This window comes from Podarcis muralis, chromosome 17 (genome assembly GCF_964188315.1).
Source record: "Podarcis muralis chromosome 17, rPodMur119.hap1.1, whole genome shotgun sequence".
Taxonomy (NCBI): Eukaryota; Metazoa; Chordata; class Lepidosauria; order Squamata; family Lacertidae; genus Podarcis; species Podarcis muralis.
In genome coordinates, this window is record NC_135671.1 from 40,377,211 (window position 1) to 40,402,781 (window position 25,571).

Below are 25,571 nucleotides of genomic sequence, written 5' to 3' on the forward strand. Positions count from 1 at the left end.
TTGCTGTGATAGAAATGATGCTGTTTCCAAGGTGGCAGTCATAGAGCGCTGAGGATGGGAAACTCAGAAGGCTTCATTCTCTGAAGTTGGATCTTAAAGGTCATCTAGTCCAACCCACTGCAGTGGAGGAATAGCAGCTAAATAATCCCCGAGAGATGGCTATCCAACCTGTTTAAAAACCTCCAAGGAAGGAGAGTCCACAGCCTCCCAAGGGAGACTGTCTAACAGCTGTCTGTTCTACTGTCAAACAGCTCTTACTGTCAGAAAGTTCTTCCTGATGTTTAGTTGGAATCTCCTTTTTTGTAACTTGAAGCCATTGGTTCAAGTTCTACGCTCCAGAGCAGGAGAAAACGTGCTGGCTTCATCTTCCATGTGACAGCCCTTTAGGTATTGGAAGATGGCTATCATATCTCCTGGCACTGGAAAGAAACATGCTTGCATAAAAAAGATAATCCAGGAATTTAGTCAAAGATGTTTCCAGTTCTGCTCTGTGTTCCCCTTTTCAATTCAAAGAATTCAAAGGCTGAGTCATATAATTCTTTAGTGACATATAGCTCTCCCCCTGAAAATCCTGCACTCATCTAGTTATTTATTTATAGTCTGAGAACGAGATGGTGGGACACTGTTCTGGAAGCTACTAACATGAGTTTGACCAAACTGCGGGAGGCAGTGGAAGACAGAAGTGCTTGGCGTGCTCTGGTCCAGGGGGTCATGAAGAGCCGGACACGACTAAACAAATAATAATAATAATAATAATAATAATAATAATAATAATAATAATAATAATAATAATAAATTTATTTGTACCCCGCCCTCCCCAGCTAAGACCGGGCGGCTAACAACCAATAATAAAAACAAGTTGATTGAAATACAACTTTAAAAACAAGATTAAAATACAACATTAAAACATTAAAATGCAGCCTCATCACAGGAGGAGAAAGGAAAAAAAGAAAGAAAGAGTGGGAGGGAATCAAATGGGCTCCAAGCCAAAGGCCAGGCGGAACAACTCTGTCTTACAGGCCCTGCGGAAAGAAATCAGATCCTGCAGGGCCCTGGTCTCATGAGACAGAGCGTTCCACCAGGCCGGAGCCAGAGTTGAAAAGGCCCTGGCTCTGGTTGAGGCTAATCTGACTTCCTTAGGGCCCGGGACCACTAGGGTGTTGCTATTTATGGACCTTAAGGTCCTCTGCGGGGCATACTGGGAGAGGCAGTCCCGTAGGTATGAGGGTCCTAGGCTATGTTGCTATGCTTCAGGCAGAGCTCTGCCAATAGCCCAAGCTCTGATAAACCTAGCCCCAGCCCAAGCTCACGCAAGTGACTGAAATAAATGTGGTTCAAGAATACTCGTTGGTTGGGTTCACAATACCATGAGCCATAGCCCTAGTCTACCCCTTGCCAACCTAGCAGTTTGAAAGCACACCAGCACGAGTAGATAAATATGTACCACTGCGGTGGGAAGGTAAACAGCATTTCTGTGGGCTCTGGCTTCCATCACAGTGTTCCATTGCTCCAGGAGTGGTTTAGTCCTGCTGGCCACATAACCCGGAAAGCTGTCTATGGACAAACACTGGCTCCCTCAGCCTGAAGCGAGATGAGCTCTACAACCCCATACTCTCCTTTGACTGGACTTAACTGTCCAGAAGTCCTTTACCTTTACCTTTACTAGCCCTTGCATTCTAATTTTGAGAAGTGCTAAGGAAGAACACTGGGGCCTGCAACAAAACATTGCCAGTCAGCCATGGATCCACTCCAGGGGTTGGGGAACCAGTGAACCCTTTCGTAGGGCCAGAGGCGCAATGGGGGGGGGGCATTTCATGTGCATGACGTCCAGATGTCGCATGTGTGAGCATCATACCTCCCTCCCTAAGCCAGGCAGAAGCTTCCTGGGTTTGGGAAGGAGGCGCCAGGGCTCTGAAGGAAGCCCTCATGGTAAATTCAGTCATTGCCCCAGGGGATCTGGTCACATTCCCTTCTGAAACAGGACATCAGAGGATAGTTGGTGATGAGACACAAGGTCCTGGTCAGCTTCCTGTCTTCTGACTTTCCGTCCTGCGCACTGTGTCCTTCTGGCATCAGAAGCTCCCTGTCTTGAAAAAAATGTTTGAAATGACATTTGTAAAGAAACCAGAAGCAATTTTGTTAGGGATTTTAGGATGAGACTTGCCAAGAAAAACAAAGAATTTATTTATGTATGCTACAACAGCAGCAAGTCTTGTTAGCTCAAGGACAGAAGAATGAGGAAACCCCAACGAAAGAACAATGGCAAGAAAAACTGATGAGATGTGCGGAGTTGGCAAAGTTGACATATAAATTACGTGAGAAGGACAATTGTGACTTCAAGGAAGAATGGGAACTTTTTACAAACTATCTAAAAAAACAGCAAAATTATTTGGACTCCTTGGCAGGTTTTGAAATAAACATCCACAAATTTATTAATAAAATATATTACAGATAAGGTAATGATATGTACAACTTTCAACATGCAGAGAATAATATGTGCAAAGAAATCAGAGAGGGGAGCTGAGGGAAGTCTTTGGTGGGTGGGTGGGAGAGGGAGGGATGAGGGGGAATAAAAAGGGGCAAAAATGCAATTGGTTATTTTGATGGATAATTTGTTTTGTTGAAATTGTTTAATTTTTTTAAAGAATTTTTAAAAAATTTAAATATTTTTTAAAGAAGCAGCAGCTCCCTGTCTTGTTTTGGGCAGGGCGGAGGGACCCAGTCAGGCCCCTGCCTGAGGTTTCCTAGTCTTGCTTCAGGGCACTGTTTATGAAAACATGGCTCCTGTCCTGGCATAAGGAACTGGCAGGACAGCAGCCCTAATAGGATCAGCGGCCTCCGCTACCTTACACTGAATCACTAGTCCAATTATGGTCTGTTCTGACTGGCAGCTGCTCCCCAATGTCCGATGCTGAGGCCTTTCTCAGTCCTGCTTCTAGCGGAGATCCTTTTACCTAGCAATGCTGGGAATAGAAGCTGCAGGCCAAGCAGGTTCTCAGTCTCTCTGCCACTGTGAGCTGCACTGGAAGCACACTCACAGTATCCTGTCTCAGCCCAGAATAGATTGCCTGAGGGGGCATCCATACCCAAGATCTGCCAGGATGAACAAGTTAGGATCCAGCAGATACCTGGTTCAGCTGCCAATTCTTGATGCAGTCAGGCTATGCCAGCATAACTCCCATCTGAGGTGAGATTGGTGGGCCTTATGCCAGCATAAACCCTGAAAAATGGGTGCTCCAGAGGAGGGAATTTGTCCTGGATCCTAACTCCATTTGGCTTCATCACATGACCTGGCAACCCAGCAGAACAGGCAAAGGGTGGTGTAAGTCAAACCCTATTTTAAAGGCTTGCTTCCCCTCTGCCAGACTTAGGCCACCTCAGCAGCCAGCAGAGGAGACTTGCTCCTAGCAGAGTCTGGAACAGGGGAGATTTAGGTCAGCACCGAGGGTGAAGAGCACACTGCCTGCCTTGTCCCCGCCAGTGTCTGCCCGACCGCTCTTCATCCTCAGAGGGAGCCCTCCACACTCGCCCAGTCCCTGCCACTGACAGGCGACCGCGCACCGGGAGCATGCAGGGGGCAACTGGTTTTCACACACACACACCCCCCAGTATTCTGAGCCCAGAGCCACACCTCCTGCCCCCCATCACGCTATGCCACTCAGTGGGGCATACTCAAAGTAAGTGTGGATAGGAGAAAGCGATACAACTATAGCCTTAAGTATATATGATGCTACATAATTCTCACCATGTCATATTCCCTCCCCACCTTCTAAATTTATACCACCACAGGAGGAAGTAGTGCTACATTTTCTGCTTTATTATTGCATTTAAATATAAGCACTCATCGTGCATCATGCAACCCAATAGCCTCAGAGGACAGTCAGGACAGCAGCCGCCAAGTTACATTCCATTTATTTAATTTTTTTTAAAAAAACAACCTGTCACAGGGAAAGGGTTAAAGTATTTTGCTTATTTATCATATCCCACTAACTTCCCTCTGAAAATAAAAGTTGCCAACTTTTCAAACAGCCCCTTTAGATGGAAAGAGAAGAAAATGTTAGCAGAAGGCACAGAATACTGGCAACAGCCCACATTTTTTGTATTAGGAGAGAAGGAGAAAACAGCCCATCACCTTGTTAAGGTATGAGCACTGACCATTAGGAAAGCCACCGCTAAGCCCATCCCATGTGGCTGATGCACTCTGACCTTCTGGTCTGCTCCACAAAGAAGCTTCAGGTCTGTTGTTGCAAAATGTGCCTAGTATTTCAGGGGAATTCACAATGAGATCAGCGCTAATCTGGTCAAGGTTTGAAAGACTGTTTATGGCATTGAAGGGTCAGGCTTCATTTGATAATCAGTGCCAAGAGCAAAGGAGTCGCCTCCATGTGATTTAGGATAATCTCTGGGGGCCTGAGTGACAGATACGACTCAGTTGCAGCAGCCTTTGCCAACCTGGTGCCCTCCAGGAGTTTAGGTGTTTTGGACCATAGCTACCATCAGACCCCAGCCGCACTGGAGGGCAAAGGATGCTGTAAATAAAATTTTCTTGCATGATCAGCAGTGGACAAACCAAATAATATTTTTGTCCTTTGGGATCCATGATGCAGGTCATGAGGCAGCTCTCAGGCACTGAGCAGCATCCAAGAGCGGAGGGCCCCACATTCCAGGGAAGCAGCCTCTGAGGCAGGGAGGGGAGTCCAGTTCCACCCTGGGGCCCGATGGGAAGGATGGGAAGTCCCACCAGCCACTTCACAAAGTCCTGCTCAGCAGCTGAGTCCTACCTCCTACTATCTGGAGCACTTTTTCAAGCCACTCTGATTTTGTACAGCTGATGGCAGGGCTGGCCCCCCCACGAGGGCAGCAGGATCCGCAGGGACAGCAGAACTGGTCTGCAAGGAATGCGTTGCTCCTTGGTGTGCTCCTTGGAGGCTAGATCTGCTGCTTCCTCAGCAGAACCCCCTCATCCCCCTCTGCAGGGGCCTCTCGGGGAATAGAAGATGTTGCTGGTCTCCTGCCACCCCAAGGAGTAAAAGTGGGGGCTGGCTTTGAGATCTCCTGGGCTCTGCACCTGCCCTGGGTGCCAGCTCCAAGGGGCTAAAGCTCTTTGGAGCCCCTCAATCTTTCTCTTGATGGGACCCATTGTTGAGGCCAAACGCAGAGCTGAGCACAGAGCAATGTTAGAACGTCGCACAATGTCGCACTCATGACCAGTGGCGTAGCGTGGGGGGTGCAGGGGGGGCCGGCCGCACCGGGCGCAACATCTGGGGTTAGGGCAAATCCACGGGTTAGGGGGCACAAATCCACAGGTTAGGGGGCGCAAATCCACGGGTTAGGGGGCGCAAATTACTTACCTTGCCCCGGGTGCTGACAACCCACGCTACGCCGCTGCTCGTGACGTCAGGACAGTGTGCGACATCACTTTGGGCCTGCTTGATGTACTTTAGAAGATGACGCCTCTGGCACTCATCAGAGTGGGCCTCTTCCCCCTCCCCCAAGCCCCTGGTGATGGCCTTCGAATCCCACTTCAACCATTGGGTGATATGGATTTGATTCCCTCCCCTTGTTCCTGACTCCCCTCTTCTTCCCTGGCCTGGGAGGGGTGCCAAAATGAGGTGAACCAAAATGTCTTGGGTCGGTCCTGGCTGACGGGAGGGAGGGCAGTGGCTTCAGGGCTGCCAGAAGGGACACTCAGCCAGAATTTTACACCGCTGGCTTCTGCTAGAAACAGCTCAAATATATATTCACTCCAGAGCAGAGGTCATCAATGTTTTTAGGTCCATGGGCTCGTTTGGCATTTTGAGTGAGGGCCATAAGCGCCACCCCCTCTGGTCCCTTCTCTCTACCCCTTCCTCTTAATTAGCCTCCCTCCCCCAAAATAGAAGGGAAAGCTGCAGTCATTTCAGAACCAGTAAGTTGCTCTGAGTCGTTTCCATGAGCTCAGCAACGAAATCATGATCACCATCTGAATCTTGAAGCACAGAGAGGTGAAAAAGGAAGCAGGGCAGCCAACCTTCTTTTTCAGCTTTATGTACGGTTACAAAAGTTGGGAGCCATCCCCCCTCTCTGCCAGGGGGTTCCAGGCACTCACCCAGGGTCTGTGCTCCTTTGAGAATCAAGAGGCTATCATAGCTTTAAGGAATATGGTTTATTCACATATTTACGCCTGTTTAAATGGATCTTACAACATGGTCATCTCAAGAGGGGCTTTCTCCCCACAGCAATGCAGCACTGGAGCCCAAGGCATCTCTCCCGGCCTCCCTTCCACCAGCCTGCCAAAATATGGATCTCTTCTTCTTCTTCTTCTTCTTCTTCTTCTTCTTCTTCTTCTTCTTCTTCTTCTTCTTCCCTGCACACCTTAAGACACTCTTTTCCTGTCACCTCACACCCCATCACCTTGGCCACCTCTGTGTGCCCAGACCCAAGATTCCTCTTAGTTGGCCTGCAATCTTCCCTTCAATACTCAAAATAATCAAAACACGACCATTTCTTAATTTAAAGGGTTGGGCTTCCCTTATAACACCACTTTTCACGGGAGAAAAAGGTAACCCCCCTCATCTCCTGATGATCAAGGGAACAGAGTAATAATAGTATAGTATTAATAGTATAGTATAGTATAGTATAGTATAGTATAGTATAGTATAGTATAGTATAGTATAGTATAGTAATAATAGTATAGTATAGTATAATAGTATAGTATTAGGGATGCAGGTGGCGCTGTGGTCTAAACCACTGAGCCTCTTGGGCTTGTCGATCGGAAGGTTGGTGGTTCGAATCCCCGTGACGGGGTGAGCTCCCGTTGCTCTGTCCCAGCTCCTGCCAACTTCGCAGTTCAAAAGCACACCAGTGCAAGTAGATAAATAGGTACCCTTGCAGTTGGAAGGTAAATGGTGTTTCCATGCGCTCTGGCTTCCGTCATGGTGTCCCGTTGCACCAGAAGCAGTTTAGTCCTGCTGGCCACATAACCCAGAAAACTGTCTGTGGACAAACGCCAGCTCCCTCGGCCTGAAAGCAAGATGAGCGCCGCAACCCTAGAGTCGCCTTTGACTGAACTTAACCATCCAGGGGTCCTTTACTTTTTCCTTTTACTGTATAGTATTAATTTGGGCGTGTTCGTGGTCTCACTGTGTGTAGGCAGCCTGTGTCTGGACTTTACCATGGGGCATGCTAGAATCCCCCCCCCCCCCGCAACTGCAAAAAAACTTCACAGATGACAGTAGAGGCACTACCTGTACTCTCATACTCTGAATCTATGTCTGAGTTACACATTGCATGTACTTTATTATGTGTTTGTTTTATTCAACTGACCAAGAGTTTAAAAAAAATAAATAAGGAAATTTAATAATCTCACAGTTCTTCTTGATTATAGAACAGCTGCAATTCAAATATATTCAGCAACATTTACTCTCTGGGTCAGGCAGCAGACGTAGTTCCTTTAGGGGCATTTGATTCTGCTTCTGCATAAATTTAGCAAGGGGAGCTGGTTGCTGATATGGAGATAAAACAATAAGGGAGTTTTCAGGGGCTCCCTTTCTGAGTTTGAGGCTGATATTAAAAATTACTGGAACAGGAAAATCAAGTTAGACTGTTCAGCGTCTCTTCCTTCCCAGCTCCTTCAACCGTTCCTCATAAGGCTTGGTTTCCAGACCCCTGTTCACCTTGGCCACCCTCTGCACATGCTCCAGCTTGTCAAGATCCTCCTTGAATTGCGGCACTCAGAACTGGACACAGGACTCCAGGGAGATGCCATTGTAGTCCTTGAGGAACTTTGACAATGCTCACTGCTAGATCAGCTTTGACAGCTTCCCTGCTGATCAAAGGGCCCTGCCAGGGGCTGCTAGGACTCAGCAGGCAAAGTCCAGATGACCAAGAATGAACTGTACTTGCCTCAGGGGAGCCTCCCTCTGCTGTAGCAGTTGGCCAGTCAAGTAACAGAGGCCTCCCCCCTCTCCCCTTCCCACAAATCCCTATAAATTCTTATTGTTATTGATACAAAATACCTTTCACTTACACATCATTTCACATCTGTAAAAACTAATAATTTTGGTATATACCGGTACATTTGACAAAACTTTAATATATTTTGAAATGTGTTTATTGTTGTTTTATTTTTATTTTGTATTTCATGTAATTGTTGCATGTCATATGCCACCGTGTTAAATAGTTTAAATAGTTTAAATAGATGAAAATGAATAAAAACTAGGTTACAAAAAAAGAAAAAGAAAAATGATGCAAGATTTCCTCTTTGTCAGCTGCTCCACACGTGGGAACCCAGCCGGCAGGCGCCCGCCACCTCCTCCTCGCAGGAAGCCAACCATCATGTGGGCGCTCAAGAGTCCTGCAGCCCAGGCTTTTCCCCTCCCACCTCCGCCTGGCTGGCTGCAAAGAGAGGGCCATCTACTCACCACTTCTCCTTCCTGTTCCTGTGTGATCAACTCTCACACAGTTCCAGCCACAGTGTGTGTGGAGAGAGAAAGCAGCTGAAGCAAAGTTCACTGAGGGAAGGTGCCTTTGAGCAACTGCAGAGTGCCTTCACCTCAATTACTCAGTTACCCACAAACATGAAATTAAGGGGAGGTCTTCTAGACCTAAGGCAGGGACTCATAGAATCATAGAGTTGGAAGAGACCACAAGGGCCATCGAGTCCAACCCCCTGCCAAGCAGGAAACACCATCAGAGCACTCCTGACATCTGGTTGTCAAGCCTCTGCTTAAAGACCTCCAAAGAAGGAGACTCCACCACACTCCTTGGCAGCAAATTCCACTGTCGAACAGCTCTTACTGTCAGGAAGTTCTTCCTAATGTTTAGGTGGAATCTTCTTTCTTGTAGTTCGTGTCCGCTTCTCTGGAGCAGCAGAAAACAACCTTTCTCCCTCCTCTATATATATATTTTTAATATATATATATATATATATATATGCAGGTTTTGGTGTCCTCGGGTATCTTCCCGTGTAAAAGTTGGGGTGTCTAGGCGACGTTTCGACGAGGTCTCACTCGTCATCTTCAGGCTGGTGCTTTCGGCTTCTTGTTACTGGAACAGAGCAGGATCTCAGTGTTTGAGTTCCTATAAATACTGTAGAGGAGGTATGGTGTATAGCCTCCCATGTTCTGGGCAGAGAGGAAGTTCCCAGGCTAGTGTGCCTTTTCTTCTTTTGTTCCTTAATTGCTTGAGGGATATCTTGAGTGATTTCTTGAGTGATATCCTGAGTACCACTTAGGTGGGTCATTAGGTGTGGATTAGTTGCTAAAGCCTTTGTGTCTTGACCTCTTGAACTTTGTGAAGAGTTTTTCTGAGAAGATGGGTGTACTACATTTAGTTGTGCTCTGGCTTGGCTTCGTGTATAGGGGCGAGCTGTGGTTTTGTGGCCTGTGCCAGCCAGATCTGTGTAGGGATTGCAGGGGGGTGCAGCATCCGGAGGTGCCACCATGGTTTGGCTACTGGATGGTGTCTGTAATTTATCTGTGGAGAGGGTCTGGGTTTGGGTCTGGTGTGGTTGATTGGTGATGGCGTTCTGTGTGCCTCTGGATCTGGTGTCAGTTTTTGTGGGGAGGGCTAATTTCCAGATGTCTGGCAAGCGGGATGTGTCGTCACGCTTGTTCATGTTGTGAGGGTGTTTCTCTATCTCGATGGCTTCCATGATTATTCTCTTGTGGTGATGTTCCATGTTAGAGAGCAATTTGGAATCTGCAAAATTAATTTCGTGTCCTGTTTCTTTCATGTGTTGGAAGAGAGAGGAAGTTTTTTCTTCTTTTTTGACGGCATTCTTGTGTTCTGCGATACGTGCATTTATTCGTCTGTTTGTTTGTCCAATGTACGTGGCTGGGCAGACTTTGCAGGGTATTTCATAGACCCCTTGGTTTTCCAACTGGATTTTATCCTTGGGGTTTCTGAGGATATTGGCTATTTTTTGGTTGGCGCAAAAGGCTGTTTTGATATTGTGTTTATGGAGGATTTTGCTAATTTTATCTGTAGTGCCCTTGATATAAGGAAGGAGGGCCATGCCATTGTTTTCTTCTGTGTCTTGGTTTTTGGGGGGTGTTTCTTTTTGGATTAGCTTCGTAACCCTGTTTTGCTGGTATCCATTGGCAATTAACACATTTGAGAGATTCTGTAACTCAGTTGTCAAGTGGTCTTTGTCAGCCAGGCGTTTGGTTCTGGAGATGAGAGTCTTGGCTACGGAGTTTATTTGTGCAGGGTGGTGGTGTGATTGTGCATGTAAGTAGCGGTTGGTGTGTGTTTTTTTCCGGTAGATAGTGTGTCCTAGGGAGCCATCAGGTTTTTTGTAGATTAGGACAAAATCTACACCCTGCACAAATAAACTCCGTAGCCAAGACTCTCATCTCCAGAACCAAACGCCTGGCTGACAAAGACCACTTGACAACTGAGTTACAGAATCTCTCAAATGTGTTAATTGCCAATGGATACCAGCAAAACAGGGTTACGAAGCTAATCCAAAAAGAAACACCCCCCAAAAACCAAGACACAGAAGAAAACAATGGCATGGCCCTCCTTCCTTATATCAAGGGCACTACAGATAAAATTAGCAAAATCCTCCATAAACACAATATCAAAACAGCCTTTTGCGCCAACCAAAAAATAGCCAATATCCTCAGAAACCCCAAGGATAAAATCCAGTTGGAAAACCAAGGGGTCTATGAAATACCCTGCAAAGTCTGCCCAGCCACGTACATTGGACAAACAAACAGACGAATAAATGCACGTATCGCAGAACACAAGAATGCCGTCAAAAAAGAAGAAAAAACTTCCTCTCTCTTCCAACACATGAAAGAAACAGGACACGAAATTAATTTTGCAGATTCCAAATTGCTCTCTAACATGGAACATCACCACAAGAGAATAATCATGGAAGCCATCGAGATAGAGAAACACCCTCACAACATGAACAAGCGTGACGACACATCCCGCTTGCCAGACATCTGGAAATTAGCCCTCCCCACAAAAACTGACACCAGATCCAGAGGCACACAGAACGCCATCACCAATCAACCACACCAGACCCAAACCCAGACCCTCTCCACAGATAAATTACAGACACCATCCAGTAGCCAAACCATGGTGGCACCTCCGGATGCTGCACCCCCCTGCAATCCCTACACAGATCTGGCTGGCACAGGCCACAAAACCACAGCTCGCCCCTATACACGAAGCCAAGCCAGAGCACAACTAAATGTAGTACACCCATCTTCTCAGAAAAACTCTTCACAAAGTTCAAGAGGTCAAGACACAAAGGCTTTAGCAACTAATCCACACCTAATGACCCACCTAAGTGGTACTCAGGATATCACTCAAGAAATCACTCAAGATATCCCTCAAGCAATTAAGGAACAAAAGAAGAAAAGGCACACTAGCCTGGGAACTTCCTCTCTGCCCAGAACATGGGAGGCTATACACCATACCTCCTCTACAGTATTTATAGGAACTCAAACACTGAGATCCTGCTCTGTTCCAGTAACAAGAAGCCGAAAGCACCAGCCTGAAGATGACGAGTGAGACCTCGTCGAAACGTCGCCTAGACACCCCAACTTTTACACGGGAAGATACCCGAGGACACCAAAACCTGCATTCCTGTACCCGTGAAAATCTACGAAAGCAAATATATATATATATATATATATATATAATATATATTTGAACATGGCTATCATATCACCCCTTAACCTCCTCTTCTCCAGGCTAAACATGCCCAGCTCCCTTAGCCGTTCCTCATAAGGCATCGTTTCCAGGCCTTTGACCATTTTGGTTGCCCTCCTCTGGACACGTTCCAGTTTGTCAGTGTCCTTCTTGAACTGTGGTGCCCAGAACTGGACACAGTACTCCAGGTGAGGTCTGACCAGAGCAGAATACAGTGGCACTATTACTTCCCTTGATCTAGATGCTATACTCCTATTGATGCAGCCCAGAATTGCATTGGCTTTTTTAGCTGCCGCGTCACACTGTTGGCTCATGTCAAGTTTGTGGTCAACCAAGACTCCTAGATCCTTTTCACATGTACTGCTCTCAAGCCAGGTGAAGGCTCCCACAGAGCCTTAAGCACATCTGGACACATTTTTCTTTGGACATAATTCACTACTAGCGTCTATGGGAGAGAGTGCCCGTGAGCACATGCAGATACCTCACCACTGGGTATTCTGAGCCTAGGGGGTCTTTTCTGACCTCATATGTATATGGGAGGGCCCCTCCAGACCAGTGGGTTATTTTATTTCGCAAGGTGTATCCTGCTCCATGCCACTGGTGCCAGAATGGTGCATTAGTGGGAGTTTCATTCTGCATTCTTAGTTCTGAGATGCTCCCCCAGTGCTACTGTATTGCTGCCACCTGGAGGGGCACTCTTGAGGTATAGCGCACGACAAAAAAGCAGCCACCTCTGAACATTTGTGGTATAAAAGGCTACAGGATTTCAGCAAGAAGTTATGGGGGAATACACTGATTGGAAGCAAAGCAGTATGACTACCCCCAAAGTTTTGCAGTCTGCACAAATAGTATTGAAAGTGGGGTTGCATATACTGGAAAGGCCCATAATCTGCTAAAGCCTGAGACCAACATACATTTAAAGCACACCCACCAGGAACTGTAGTTTGTTAATGGTGCTGTGAGCTGTAGCCCTGTGATAGGGTAAACTAAAGTTCCCAGGAATTGGGGTGTGTGGTTTAAATGTATTATGCATCCACAACCCAGCTATTTCTTAAGAGCAATAGCAGTGAATAACCCTTTAAAAATGCTGTGGCAATCCAATCTAAACAAAAGAAGATGGGAGCAGGAATCTCACAGAAAGGGGAACAAACTTAGCCCCTTATCTTCGTAAACTTATTTTCCATCCTTCACTCATCCAGTTCTATCTCCCTTCCAAAGGTCTCCTCTTCCCTCGCTTGCTTTAAGCCCCTTATCAAAAATCAAGTTTTCAGGGAAGCCTTAGAACTTCGATCCTTCTCTGCAATTGTATACTATCGCCAAATTTTTGTGGTTGAAACAACCCCATATTCTTCCTTGTCCTCTCCATGCCTCCATTTCTCACCCCCAAGACACACACTTTCATTGCTGTTTCCCTGTCTGTTCCAGACAGTAAGCCCCTCAGTGTAGGAATACGCCATCTCTCTTCTTAGATGGTGCTATATAAATTATAGTTACTGGTTTTGTTTTTATTAAATGGTGGATTAACATCTGGCGTCCATCTAACCACCCTGCAAACTGCTCAAATGAATTAAGAGCTAATCCACACTTCCGCTTGAACCTTGCCTGGAAAACATGAGTCTGAGAAGTTTTCCCCTTGCCCCATTCCTTTCCCAGGGAAAGCCTGCTATTCAGTGCTAAATGGGAGCAGCTGTCAATCCAGATGAAACCCCAATTGCCATTTGATCTGACTGAGTGCTAAAAAGCAGTTTTTCTGGGGGGGGGGCAGGCAGGGGGAGAAGAGCCCTGAAGACATGAGCCCTAAACATCTGGTTTTGCTGCTACTGGTGCAACATGGCGTTTATTCTCTCTGCACCACTCCCAGCGGTCATTCCTCCTGTGGTCATTTCTGTGGATATCTTTAAATCTTTTGCTTTTTGTTCTCCTTTTTTAAAAAATCAACAAACAGCAACAGCGGCTGTGAGGCAGGAAGCTGCCCCTGATCCAGACTGAGGATACAGCATTCACTGAGGGGGAGAATTTCAATACCTTTCCTTTGGCCGCTGCACCATTTCTCTACTGAAACTCCCCCCTCCCCCCCCCTTGCTATTTGTTGCCAATCGTAGCTCAGTTGCTTGGCTACATTACAACTGCTTTCTGTGAAATCAAAAGCCCATACGTACAGTGGTTACAAACTTAATTCGTTCCGGAGGTCTGTTCTTAACCTGAAACCGTTCTTAACCTGAGGCACGCTTTCGCTAATGGGGCCTCCTGCTGCTGCTGCGCCGCCACCATATGATTTCCATTCTCATCCTGGGGCAAAGTTCTCAACTCAAGGTACTACTTCTGGGTGAGCAGAGTTTGTTACTCGAGGTGTCTGTAACCCAAGGTACCACTGTAGTTTGCTTCAGCCTGCGATGCTCTTCATCCCATTCAGCGACTAATCTCTTGCCTGAAACAAGCTCCGGGCTCAGCTTGGCCTGCCTCAGCTCTCCCCAGGAGCCTTCTGGCAGTTGGGGTCCATCCAGGCCAGTCATGCTGGAGTTCTCACCCAGGTGTTTGCAGCACTGCTGAGTGCATCTTTCTTGTGCAGCTTAGGAATCTGCGGAATGGAGCCCAGGAGACCTCCTCTCCATATGCTGGGCCTGCTCCAGAGAGGCCTGTGTCTTATCCCAGCCTGGCCTGGCCTAGCTGGCCCCTCTCCCTGCAGCACTCCTGCCCCACCTCCTTCCCTTCCCTTCGCCCAGGCGCTTCCCTCTTTGTGCAGAAGAGACCATGTTTTCTCTGGAGCAGCGCAGGGGAAACCCAGGGGGTGGACACTGTGTTTTCTCACTCTCTGCGCAAGGAGGAAGTTTTGAGGCAGCAGCTGAGGGGAGTTTTGAGGCAGCAGGAAGTTACCTTGTAAAGAAGGTTACATTTCCGCTTTTAACTGAGAATATGGATTTGTCGGATGGAAGTGAAGTCCCGAGGCGTCTGCTGGGGACAGGTAATAAGGAAAGAGGGTTGCCAGCAGGGATGGAAGGAGCTCAGCTCCAGTTCTTTCACATTCTCATTTTTCTCATCTTAAATTCAGCTCTCTACATTTTGCAGCAATAGGTGGGGTTTTTTAACTCACAACATTTTAGTGCAAAGTTATCCTAATAAACATCTGCTATATGTAGTTTTCACTAATGTACACATTTGGCAGCAATTTCCCCTAACATAATGCATTCCCCTAACATAATGCACAATAATACTACAACCAGACTTAACACGGACACTGGCACCAGAGCCTGCAATAAACCCAGATGCCAACTTTGCTGCCACATACACCCGGACAACACCATTACTGGCCCCAACATCACACATACCATCTCGGGACTATTTAATTGCTCATCGTCTAACATTGTGTATGCCATCAAATGCCAACAGTGTCCTTCAGCTCTCTGTATTGGACAAACAGGCCAAACCTTACGCCAAAGAATAAACGGACATAAATCTGACATCAAGAATCACAAGACAGAGAAACCAGTAGGAGAACACTTCAATCTCCCAGGACATTCTATACAAGATCTCAAAGTAGCTGTTTTACTACAAAGGAATTTCAGAAATAGACTGGAAAGAGAAGCTGCTGAATTGCAACTCATTACCAAACTTAAAACCATGGAGAGACCTGGTCTGAACAAAGACATTGGATTCTTATCTCATTATACATGACAAAGCCATTTTTCACCTTCTCACCCCTTGCTTTTTCCTGTAAGACCTATTGCAGTCGTTAAGAGTCGTCAACAGGCTTATCACAGCTATCTGCCAATCACCCATTCCCACCACCCTTCTGAGTAATACCCCTCCCCACCTTCTCACTATATGGAAGGATCTGGCAACTTCTGTTTCAGTGTATCTGAAGAAGTGTGCATGCACACGAAAGCTCATACCAAGAACTAACTTTGTTGGTCTTTAAGGTGCTACTGGAAGGAATTTTTTTATAATGCATTTTGTGCATTCTTTTCACAAATATGTTCATTTTTATGCACACTTTCCCCTAATAGGTGTATTTTTGTGAACATTTTTCGGATGGCATAGCAAAATTCAAAGGAAGAAGCTGTGCTTCATTTCATAATTGTTTTGAAAAGTGCAAATTTGACAGACAAGTGAATCAAATTTCTCTCCCCTTCCAGCAACCAGCAGAGCGGGGGGTGGGGGTGTAGTTTTTCCAGACTTCGGGGGGGGGGGATGCTGAGTAGCGGACCTTGAGCTGCTACACACCTTCGCGCTGCAGCCTGGGAGAGGAGTTCGTTTTTTCTCTGTAGGGAGACAAACCAGGAAAGTGGCTGGAAAACCCCTCATGACTCTCAGCCATTGTGCTCTAACACATTTCTATGGTAACCACTTCTCCAAATGTTAGAGATTTCAGGAGCAGCCTTTTACAGGATTTGTTTCCTTATAATTAAAAAGTACAGCAGTCTTTATGGGTTTTGGGTGTTGCTTGGTGGTGGTGGTTTTTTTTGGGGTAATTTCTGTTTATTTGCAAATATGCAAGTTGAAAAGGAGGAAGCTGTCACAGAGTCAGTGTTGGTCTTGCAGGCCGCTTAGTTTCATGAAAAAGCATCTTCCATATCTTTGGAATTCACACACACACTGGCTTTTTCTTACCAAGCAGCTGAAAAAGCTCTGACTTCTTTTTCATTTGCCGGCTACTTTCAGGGCTTATACACACGAGAGTTTCATGTGGATTTGAAGCTGTTTATGTCATTAAGGTTGTGGTTATGATGATGATTTGCTCTGTCCCCATGATGTCCTCCTCATCTGGTCCATGGCATCCAGTGCTCCAGGCTTTTCCAATGGCCAGCCTCTCTTCCTCTGCCTCTTAGGACTGCAGCTGACCTTCAGCTTTTGGACTCACATGTTACAATCCAAGTTAGAATCATGTTATCAGCTCAGAGGACCCTTCTTTCCTTTTCCCCCCACCTGCACCCTGCAAACAACTTTAATTAAATATGTTTCAGAGGCATTACAATAAGACCTCCATGCCTCTTTGCACACCAGCACAGCTTCAAGCTTCCGCAGCGTATGGGAAGGAAATAAATGTTCTATTTAAAATAATAATAATAATGAGACATTATTAAGTGACTATCTCAGGAAGCAGATTGTCAGATTGTCATTGAAGGCAGCAAAGTAAGGGGAAAGGCCAGGTGACCCACAGGACATGCCCACAATCTATGCAGAAATTATCCTGCGTGTGCTTCTGTTAAACAGCCAGTTCACACAACACACCAGCAGCTCTGAGCGTGTGGCAAATTCAGAACAGGTTAGAACGGAGTGTGCAGCAAGAGCAGTCATCCGATTGCACCCCGTCCCATAGCCAGATCAACTTTCAAAGACTGAAAAAAAGGCAGGTCTCATGGGTCCATTGGCATTTGATCAGGCGATATATGCCATTATCTGCTAGCAATGCCCTTCTGAGGACAGAGACAAGTCCTCCATGCAGAAGAATGAATGGACACAAATCTGACATCAGAAATGGCCAGGACCGGCCAACACATGAGACAAGGTGAAGACAATTGAATATAAATATAGATGGGAAATGGCTATGTATAGTGAATACTTATTTACTTTTAAAAATTTCCACCTATGATCCTTTTCTTTTACTTCTTTATTTTTTTCTTTGTTCTTTTTTCTCTCTGATATCTTATCTTTCATTTCACTCCTTTATTGTGAATAGCATTTTATAGAGGTATAAATAACTGTAAATATAAAAAAAGGCAAAGTATTCTCCAATTTTTTTCCTTGGTTATATGTATTTTCTTTTTCCTTTGTATTTTCTTTTGTTGTAAATATGTATGTTTTCTAATTTGTACTTAATAAAAATTAATTTTAAAAAGAGAGAGAGAGACAAGGTGAAGCGACCATCCTGGGTGGCAGGATCCGCAGGGGCAGCAGATCCGGCCTTCAAGGAATGCATCGCCTGCGCTGCTACCACCATGGTGGCAACGACTGCTGTGGTGTGAGCCTGAGAGGCTGGGTCTGCTGCCTCCTGGACAGCCCTGCCCCCTCCAGTGGCCTCTCCATGATTAGGAGGTGCTGCTGGTTTCTCCCCCCCCCCCCCCCGTTCCTGATAAAGATCTTTATTCCCCTCTTGTCCCTAATGTACTCCCCGCCCCCTTCTTTCCTGTTGGTGGAGGCACCGTTTTGTGGTTTGCTTTACATCCAGCCCTGGACATATCAATATTCAAAAGTCATTGGGGGAGCATTCCAACCTCCCAAGACATCCAAGGCCTATGAGTGAGAAGTGTCATTGTCATTGGTGTTTTTTTGATCCTTGACGTACTTCTGTTACGTCATATTTTCTCAGTACCTGTTCACTGTGTTAATATACAAAACTCCCAGGGGGAATTTAGTCCTTAGTCCTCAAGTTTTCTTGGGGCTTAGTATCACTACCCACAATGATTCTGTGGAGGACAAGAATTTTTAACAGATTATACATATTAATTGACTTAACCAATACCATAATGTCTATATTATCAAGAACTGTTTCATGAATTACCAATGGTACTTAGGAAATTACCATTGCCTGTATTTTTCTACATTTCCTTTCCTTCTGACCTCACAATTTCCCCACTCCCACAAAAAAAACCCTACATGTACTCAGGATAACATTTCATTACGTAGTTGTGGGCTTTAGCATCTCAAATGCCAGTGGTGTCCTTGTGATGCCAAAATTTGGCATCCCACCTGCCTCTGGTGCTCCATTTGAAATACTAGTTGTGGAATCTCCTGCAGCACCTTCAAGGCTCCATGCCCAGTGTGACCAAACCAGGCATGCTCCCCTAAATCCACTTCTGACTTCATATGTATGTGTACTATATCCACAGCAGAAAAGCTTGACTGCTCAGGCAGCACTAGAGAGTCGGAGCTCTAATGTCTGGATCCAGGCTTGAGGGACCTTTGGCCCAGGGTCTGCCAGCATACCTGGTTTCCATGTCTTTCTGTGCAAGCACTTCCTGGGCAAGCGCACACTTGCCCCCCTAGGCTGGCACTTGCTCAGAGCAGCCCTGAAACTGCCACTCGCTTCTGGGAATGTCTTCCAGGGTAGGCAATGTCAAAGGTCTATATAAGGGGGGCTTGCACACTATTGTTCTGGGTTCCTCCTCCCTCCTGTGTGTGGTGAGTGGGGACCCTGTTGCAACAGTTAATGAAGATCACGCTTACTAGCTGCATTGCTTCTCCCTATTCTCTGGCTGGCCTCTGTTGTTTTCTCCTTCTGATAGGGAACCTGCTTAAGGACTCTATGTGGGCTCTTAGATACCCCATAAGGGAAAAGGATCCGTTTTTCTTATAACAGTAGGAACAAAGAGGAATCGGGGGGGGGGGGCTAGCCTTTAGTCCTGGAGAAGCTCATTCCACTTTGAACTGCTGTTCTTGCTCTAACAGCTGAAACAGAGTATTCCTCCCAGTCATTAATTAAGCACTTTTCCATGGTCAGCTCTTTCACTCCAGGCTCTTTCACTCCAGGCTCTTTCACTCCAGGCTGACACAGCAGCTTTGCCATTTTCAAAAGAAAGTATTTTGTGTGGTCAACTATTACAGCATTTTAGTTTGGATCAGGATGTTATTTCTTGCTGGGAGAGGTGCTTTGTGAGGGAGAATTAGGCTTCAGGGTTTCTAAGAATTTACTAGCCTCCTTAAGAAGAAACCTCTCCATAAAACGTCTTTCCAGGAAGGTCCTAGTATGACAGATGGTCCTTCCCTGGTGCCAGAGTGCATAGTGGGTACCTGATGACACAAGTGGGCGCAGATTCATCAGCAGGGCCCAATTAGATGTGAGATTAATTGCATAATTTGTTAGGGAGATACTGGGAATTGGTGGCAGGGGTGGAGTTTACCTCTTTGTCTCCCTGCCGCAATGCTCCTGACAAAATCATCACTCATTGGTTCCAGCAAAGGCTTCCCTGAAATGCAAATGGCAGCTTCAAGGGGGAAGGGTTTGTGGACCCTGCAGGGGCTTAGCCAAACAAATTGGCCTAAACCCTGAAAATCTTTTTATTGGAACTCTGAACAAGGCAAAAGCAATTATCACTCAGAGACTTTATGATGTCGAATTACAACAAGAAGACGCCCTACTCCCGGAGACGTATAGATGTTTAAAAGCTTGGCCTAATTTTGCAGCTGCCCCTTACTTAACTAACATCACTAACGAAGCTTATAGATGGGCTTTCTCTAGAGCCCGCTTTGAGACAATGCCCTCAGCAGTGCTGTACGGCAAATTCACGCGGGTACCAATGCATGCGCGTCTCTGCCCCTGTATGTCTAATAAGGTAGAATCTGTCACACACATCCTTCTATTTTGCGAATTTTATAGTGAAGAACGAATTCAACTTATTTTGCCGCTTTTATCAAAATTTATACCTCTACAACATTATCTGGAATCCTCCCCCGAAATTCTACGAAAATACCTCCTGGAAGATTCCTCAAGCTCAATATCATATGAGGTGGCCAAATTTTGCACTTTAGTAATCAGGAAGCGTAAATCTCCTCTGTTGAATGGCACACTGCGAAGTTCCCTTGTGTAATCTTTTGATGAAGATGATCATCCAAAGGTCATAGACCAAATGGAGCAAACAGCACACAGACCTAGTGGTGGGAGGAAAAAATCCTTAAATAAGAGACACGGGGGAATGATTAATGGACTTCAATGTCTGTACACTAATGCGCAAAGCATGGGAAATAAACAAGATGAGCTTGAGCTCTTGGTACAGCAAACTAAATATGACATAATAGGCATCACTGAAACCTGGTGGGATAAGTCCCACGATTGGAATGTAATAATGGAGGGATACAATCTATTTCAGACAAACAGACCAGACAAGAAAGGAGGAGGAGTGGCGTTATATGTCAGGGATGTGTATACCTGTGAAGAGATCCAAGATTTAGAACCTCAAAGCCAAAGTGAGAGCATTTGGGTCAAAATTAAGGGAGAGAAGAATAACAGAGACCTCACTGTGGGAGTTTACTACAGATCCCCAAGCCAAACCGAGGACATAGATGATGCCTTCCTGGAACAGATGGCCAAGCATGCAAAAGGAAGGGAGATAGTAGTAATGGGGGACTTCAATTACCCGGATATTTGTTGGATGTCAAACTCAGCCAAGAGCATAAGGTCAAACAGATTCCTCACTGGACTTGCAGACAACTTCATTGTCCAGAAAGTGGGAGAAGCAACAAGAGGAACAGCCATTTTAGATCTGGTCCTAACCAATGTTGATGACCTGGTTAGTGGGGTAGAAGTGGAAGGATCATTAGGCGCGAGTGATCATGCTCTTCTGAAGTTTACTATACAGCGGAAAGTAGCAGCCAAGCATACTAGGACTCAATTTCTTGACTTTAAGAAAGCCGACTTCATAAAACTTAGGGAAGTGCTGGGTGAGGTCCCATGGACAGTAATACTAAATACTAAATACTAAAAGGAAAGGGAGTTCATGATGGCTGGTAGTTTGTTAAGAGGGAGATAGTAAAAGCACAACTTCAGGCAATACCAATGAGACGGAAACATGGAAGGTGCCTAAAGAAGCCAGGGTGGCTATCTAAAGAACTTTTAACTGAGTTAAGATTAAAAAAGGATGTGTACAAAAAATGGAAAAGGGGGGAAACCACCAAAGAGGAATTCAAACAAATAGCCAGCACGTGTAGACACAAAGTCAGAAAAGCTAAAGCACAGAATGAACTCAGGCTTGCTAGAGAGGTTAAAAGCAACAAAAAAGGCTTTTATGGGTATGTCCGTAGCAAAAGGAAGAACAAAGAAACAGTGGGGTCACTCAGAGGAGAAGATGGTGAAATGCAAACAGGGGACACAGAAAGGGCTGAACTCCTCAATGCCTTCTTTGCCTCAGTCTTCTCCGATAAAGAAAACAATGCCCGACCTGAAGAATTTGGAGCAAATGATTCAGCAGAGGAAACACAGCCCAGAATAACTGAGGAGCTAGTACAAGAATACTTGGCTAGTTTAGATGTATTCAAGTCTCCAGGGCCAGATGAACTGCATCCAAGAGTATTAAAAGAACTGGCAGATGTGATCTCAGAATCACTGGCAGTCATCTTTGAGAATTCCTGGAGAACAGGCGAAGTCCCGGCAGACTGGAGGAGGGCAAATGTTGTACCTATTTTTAAAAAGGGGAAAAGAGAGGACCCAAATAATTATCGCCCAGTCAGTCTGACATCAATACCAGGGAAGATTCTGGAGCAGATCATTAAGCAAACAGTCTGTGAGCACCTAGAAAGGAATGCTGTGATCACCAATAGTCAGCATGGATTTCTGAAAAATAAGGAGTGTGGTGGAGTCTCCTTCTTTGGAGGTCTTTAAGCAGAGGCTTGACAACCATATGTCAGGAGTGCTCTGATGGTGTTTCCTGCTTGGCAGGGGGTTGGACTCGATGGCCCTTGTGGTCTCTTCCAACTCTATGATTCTATGATTCTAAGTCATGTCAGACTAACCTGATCTCATTTTTTGACAGAATTACAACCCTGGTAGATGAAGGGAACGCAGTGGATGTAGCCTACCTTGATTTCAGCAAGGCATTTGACAAGGTGCCCCATGATATTCTTGTAAAGAAGCTGGTAAAATGCGGACTTGACTATGCTACCACTCAGTGGATTTGTAACTGGCTGACTGACCGAACCCAAAGGGTGCTCATCAATGGTTCCTCTTCATCCTGGAGAAGAGTGACTAGTGGGGTGCCACAGGGTTCTGTCTTGGGCCCGGTCTTATTCAACATCTTTATCAACGACTTGGATGATGGACTCAAGGGCATCCTGATCAAATTTGCAGATGACACCAAACTGGGAGGGGTGGCTAACACCCCAGAGGACAGGATCACACTTCAAAACGACCTTGACAGATTAGAGAACTGGGCCAAAACAAACAAGATGAATTTTAACAGGGAGAAATGTAAAGTATTGCACTTGGGCAAAAAAAATGAGAGGCACAAATACAAGATGGGTGACACCTGGCTTGAGAGCAGTACATGTGAAAAGGATCTAGGAATCTTGGTTGACCACAAACTTGACATGAGCCAACAGTGTGACGCGGCAGCTAAAAAAGCCAATGCAATTCTGGGCTGCATCAATAGGAGTATAGCATCTAGATCAAGGGAAGTAATAGTGCCACTGTATTCTGCTCTGGTCAGACCTCACCTGGAGTACTGTGTCCAGTTCTGGGCACCACAGTTCAAGAAGGACACTGACAAACTGGAACGTGTCCAGAGGAGGGCAACCAAAATGGTCAAAGGTCTGGAAACGATGCCTTATGAGGAACGGCTAAGGGAGCTGGGCATGTTTAGCCTGGAGAAGAGGAGGTTAAGGGGTGATATGATAGCCATGTTCAAATATATAAAAGGATGTCACATAGAGGAGGGAGAAAGGTTGTTTTCTGCTGCTCCAGAGAAGCGGACACGGAGCAATGGATCCAAACTACAAGAAAGAAGATTCCACCTAAACATTAGGAAGAACTTCCTGACAGTAAGAGCTGTTTGACAGTGGAATTTGCTGCCAAGGAGTGTGGTGGAGTCTCCTTCTTTGGAGGTCTTTAAGCAGAGGCTTGACAGCCATATGTCAGGAGTGCTCTGATGGTGTTTCCTGCTTGGCAGGGGGTTGGACTCGATGGCCCTTGTGGTCTCTTCCAACTCTATGATTCTATGATTCTAATCCCCCTTTTCCCCCTTTTTTTCTGATGTTGTTGTTGATTTCTTTTTGTTTGATCTTGTGGTGTTTAGTGTCACTGGCTTTTGCCGCAATAAAACTTGGAAAACTTAGCAGGGGCTTAGCGTGGGCCCCAGGAAGAGCAGGCACGCGGCGGGCGGGGGGGCGGGAGCAGAGGGAGCCCGCCCTTCCAGCCCAGCCTTCCCAGCTGCTTCAGGGCACACTGGCCCTGCCTTGGCAGCCCCCCAGGTGCCCCAGCAGCAGCACCGGCACGCTGCGGGGGGCTCGCTTGGAAACCCGGGGGAAGCGGTCCTTTGCTCCGGCCAGCCCGAGTCTGCCTCCTTCTTTGGCGAGCACATGGGCAGGGGTCACTCTGGCGAGGCGCCCGGGCGCAGGCAGCGAGTGCTGTGTTGCTGTTCAAAACCACCTAACCTTAAACAGCAGGTATACTTAGATGTAGAAGAGGCTTTTATGAAAAGGTTTCAAACACAGCAAGATACAGTAAAATATTATAAAAGTTAATTTCTTTGGAGCCTTCCCACTTAACCCCACCGCAACTAAGCAGGCCCACTCCTCCCTCCCCCCTGGTGTTGCAGCCCCACTGCTCGCTTGCAGGATGTGCCTGGGCATCTGATCGGCGGCCGCTGTGAGAAGAGGATGCTGGACTAGCTGGGCCCCCGGGGGCTTGCGCTTAGCATAAGATCCTTCTGGATTTGGATAGTCAGGGTCATGTTCTTTGTAAGAGCAACGAATCATAGAATTGTGGTGTTGGAGGGCCCCCCTAGGGAGATCTGGTCAAACCCCACGGCTTTGTATCTTGTAATACATATTTGTGTTCATTTGTGACTGCATTAGTCTTTTAATGGTTTAACTCTCTGTTCTTTTTGAAGAGGGGAGGTGCATTGTGGTCCTGCCAGTTTAGCCATCCTCTAAGGAAAGAAAGGGATGCGGGTGGTGCTGTGGTCTAAACCACAGAGCCTAGGGCTTGCCAATCAGAAGGTCAGCAGTTTGAATCCCCGTGACGGGGTGAGCTCCCGTTGCTCGGTCTCTGCTCCTGCCAACCTAGCAGTTTGAAAGCACGTCAAAGTGCAAGGAGATAAATAGGTACCACTCCGGTGGGAAGGTAAACAGCGTTTCCATGCGCTGCTCTGGTTCTCCAGAAGCGGCTTAGTCATGCTGGCCACATGACCCGGAAGCTGTACGCCGGCTCCCTTGGCCAATAAAGCGAGATGAGCGCCGCAACCCCAGAGTCATCTGCGACTGGACCTAATGGTCAGGGGTCCCTTTACCTTTAAGGAAAGAAAACTACTAAGGCTACAAAGGCTGTTGCTCCTGCTACCAATTTGAGCATCTGCTTGCAGGGTTATCCTCACCTCACGCTAGAACTGGAAACACAACACTAAGGTGGAACTGCATGGTGTGCAATCTGTGACAATCTGGCAGGGGAGAGGAAAAGACACACAAACAGAAAATGAAAAAATGGTGTTTTGCACCAGTGTATCTGAAAAGTTCCTCCTGCCTAACTGTCACTGTGGTAGTATATCTGGTGAATCTCAAGTGCAGGATTGTGTCCTAGAATCATAGAATCATAGAGTTGGAAGAGACCACAAGGGCCATCGAGTCCAACCCCCTGCCAAGCAGGAAAGTCACTGGTCTGATATATTTGTTGCAATCTAAGAGACTTCTGCCACACCCAAGCTAATTCTCTTAAAAATCAAACAGTTATTTCAGTTTCAAATGGCAATTCAATATAAACACAGAACAGCATTAGCAAATGGGGCAGGAATGTACTGTTGGCTTGCAGGCTTCCGGTGGGGGTGGGGAAAGGAGAACTATGCTTTTTCTAGCAGGGAGAAAATCCAGTATCTAAATAAGCCAGCTCAGTCTCCTGGCCCGGAAATATTTGTTTGATGCAGAACTGATATTTAACTCTGCCTTCGCACATTCAAAAAAAGGGGGGGGGTGGCGGCAATTATTTCTTCCTGGTTTTGAGCCAATCTTCAACTATCACTGGGGAATTGTCGGAATATAAGTAGATGACAATGTCCTTGATAAAGACTATTTAAGGCTCACAAACTTTCCACAGAATTTCCCAGGTTGGATAAGTATTTTCCACAAGTCATTTCTTTGTCCCTTTACACAAACATCCAGGGAGCAATTTTTAAGGGATACATATGACACAAAGAGATTCTGAACACTTTTGTTGAGAAATTCTGTTTGCTGGAGAGGGAAGGACAGCTCTTTGCTGAAAGGGAAACTGAATGCTTCATCCACTT

At 46.2% G+C, this 25,571-nt stretch overlaps 1 protein-coding gene across 2 annotated transcripts in view; it reads right to left on the bottom strand.

The window, feature by feature from the left end:
• Window positions 1–758: 758 nt before the first annotated feature.
• Window positions 759–25,571, bottom strand: part of LOC114587772 (vascular cell adhesion protein 1-like) — a 59,373-nt gene continuing 34,560 nt past the window's right edge. Inside the window, exon 5 of one of the 2 annotated variants that reach the window (XM_028712493.2) lies at window positions 759–2,087. In XM_028712493.2, the coding sequence (XP_028568326.2) occupies window positions 1,936–2,087 (152 nt within the window). In that variant the 3' untranslated portion in view covers window positions 759–1,935. The remainder of the gene's footprint in view (window positions 2,088–25,571) is intronic. The other variant, XM_028712491.2, reaches the window with a different exon arrangement.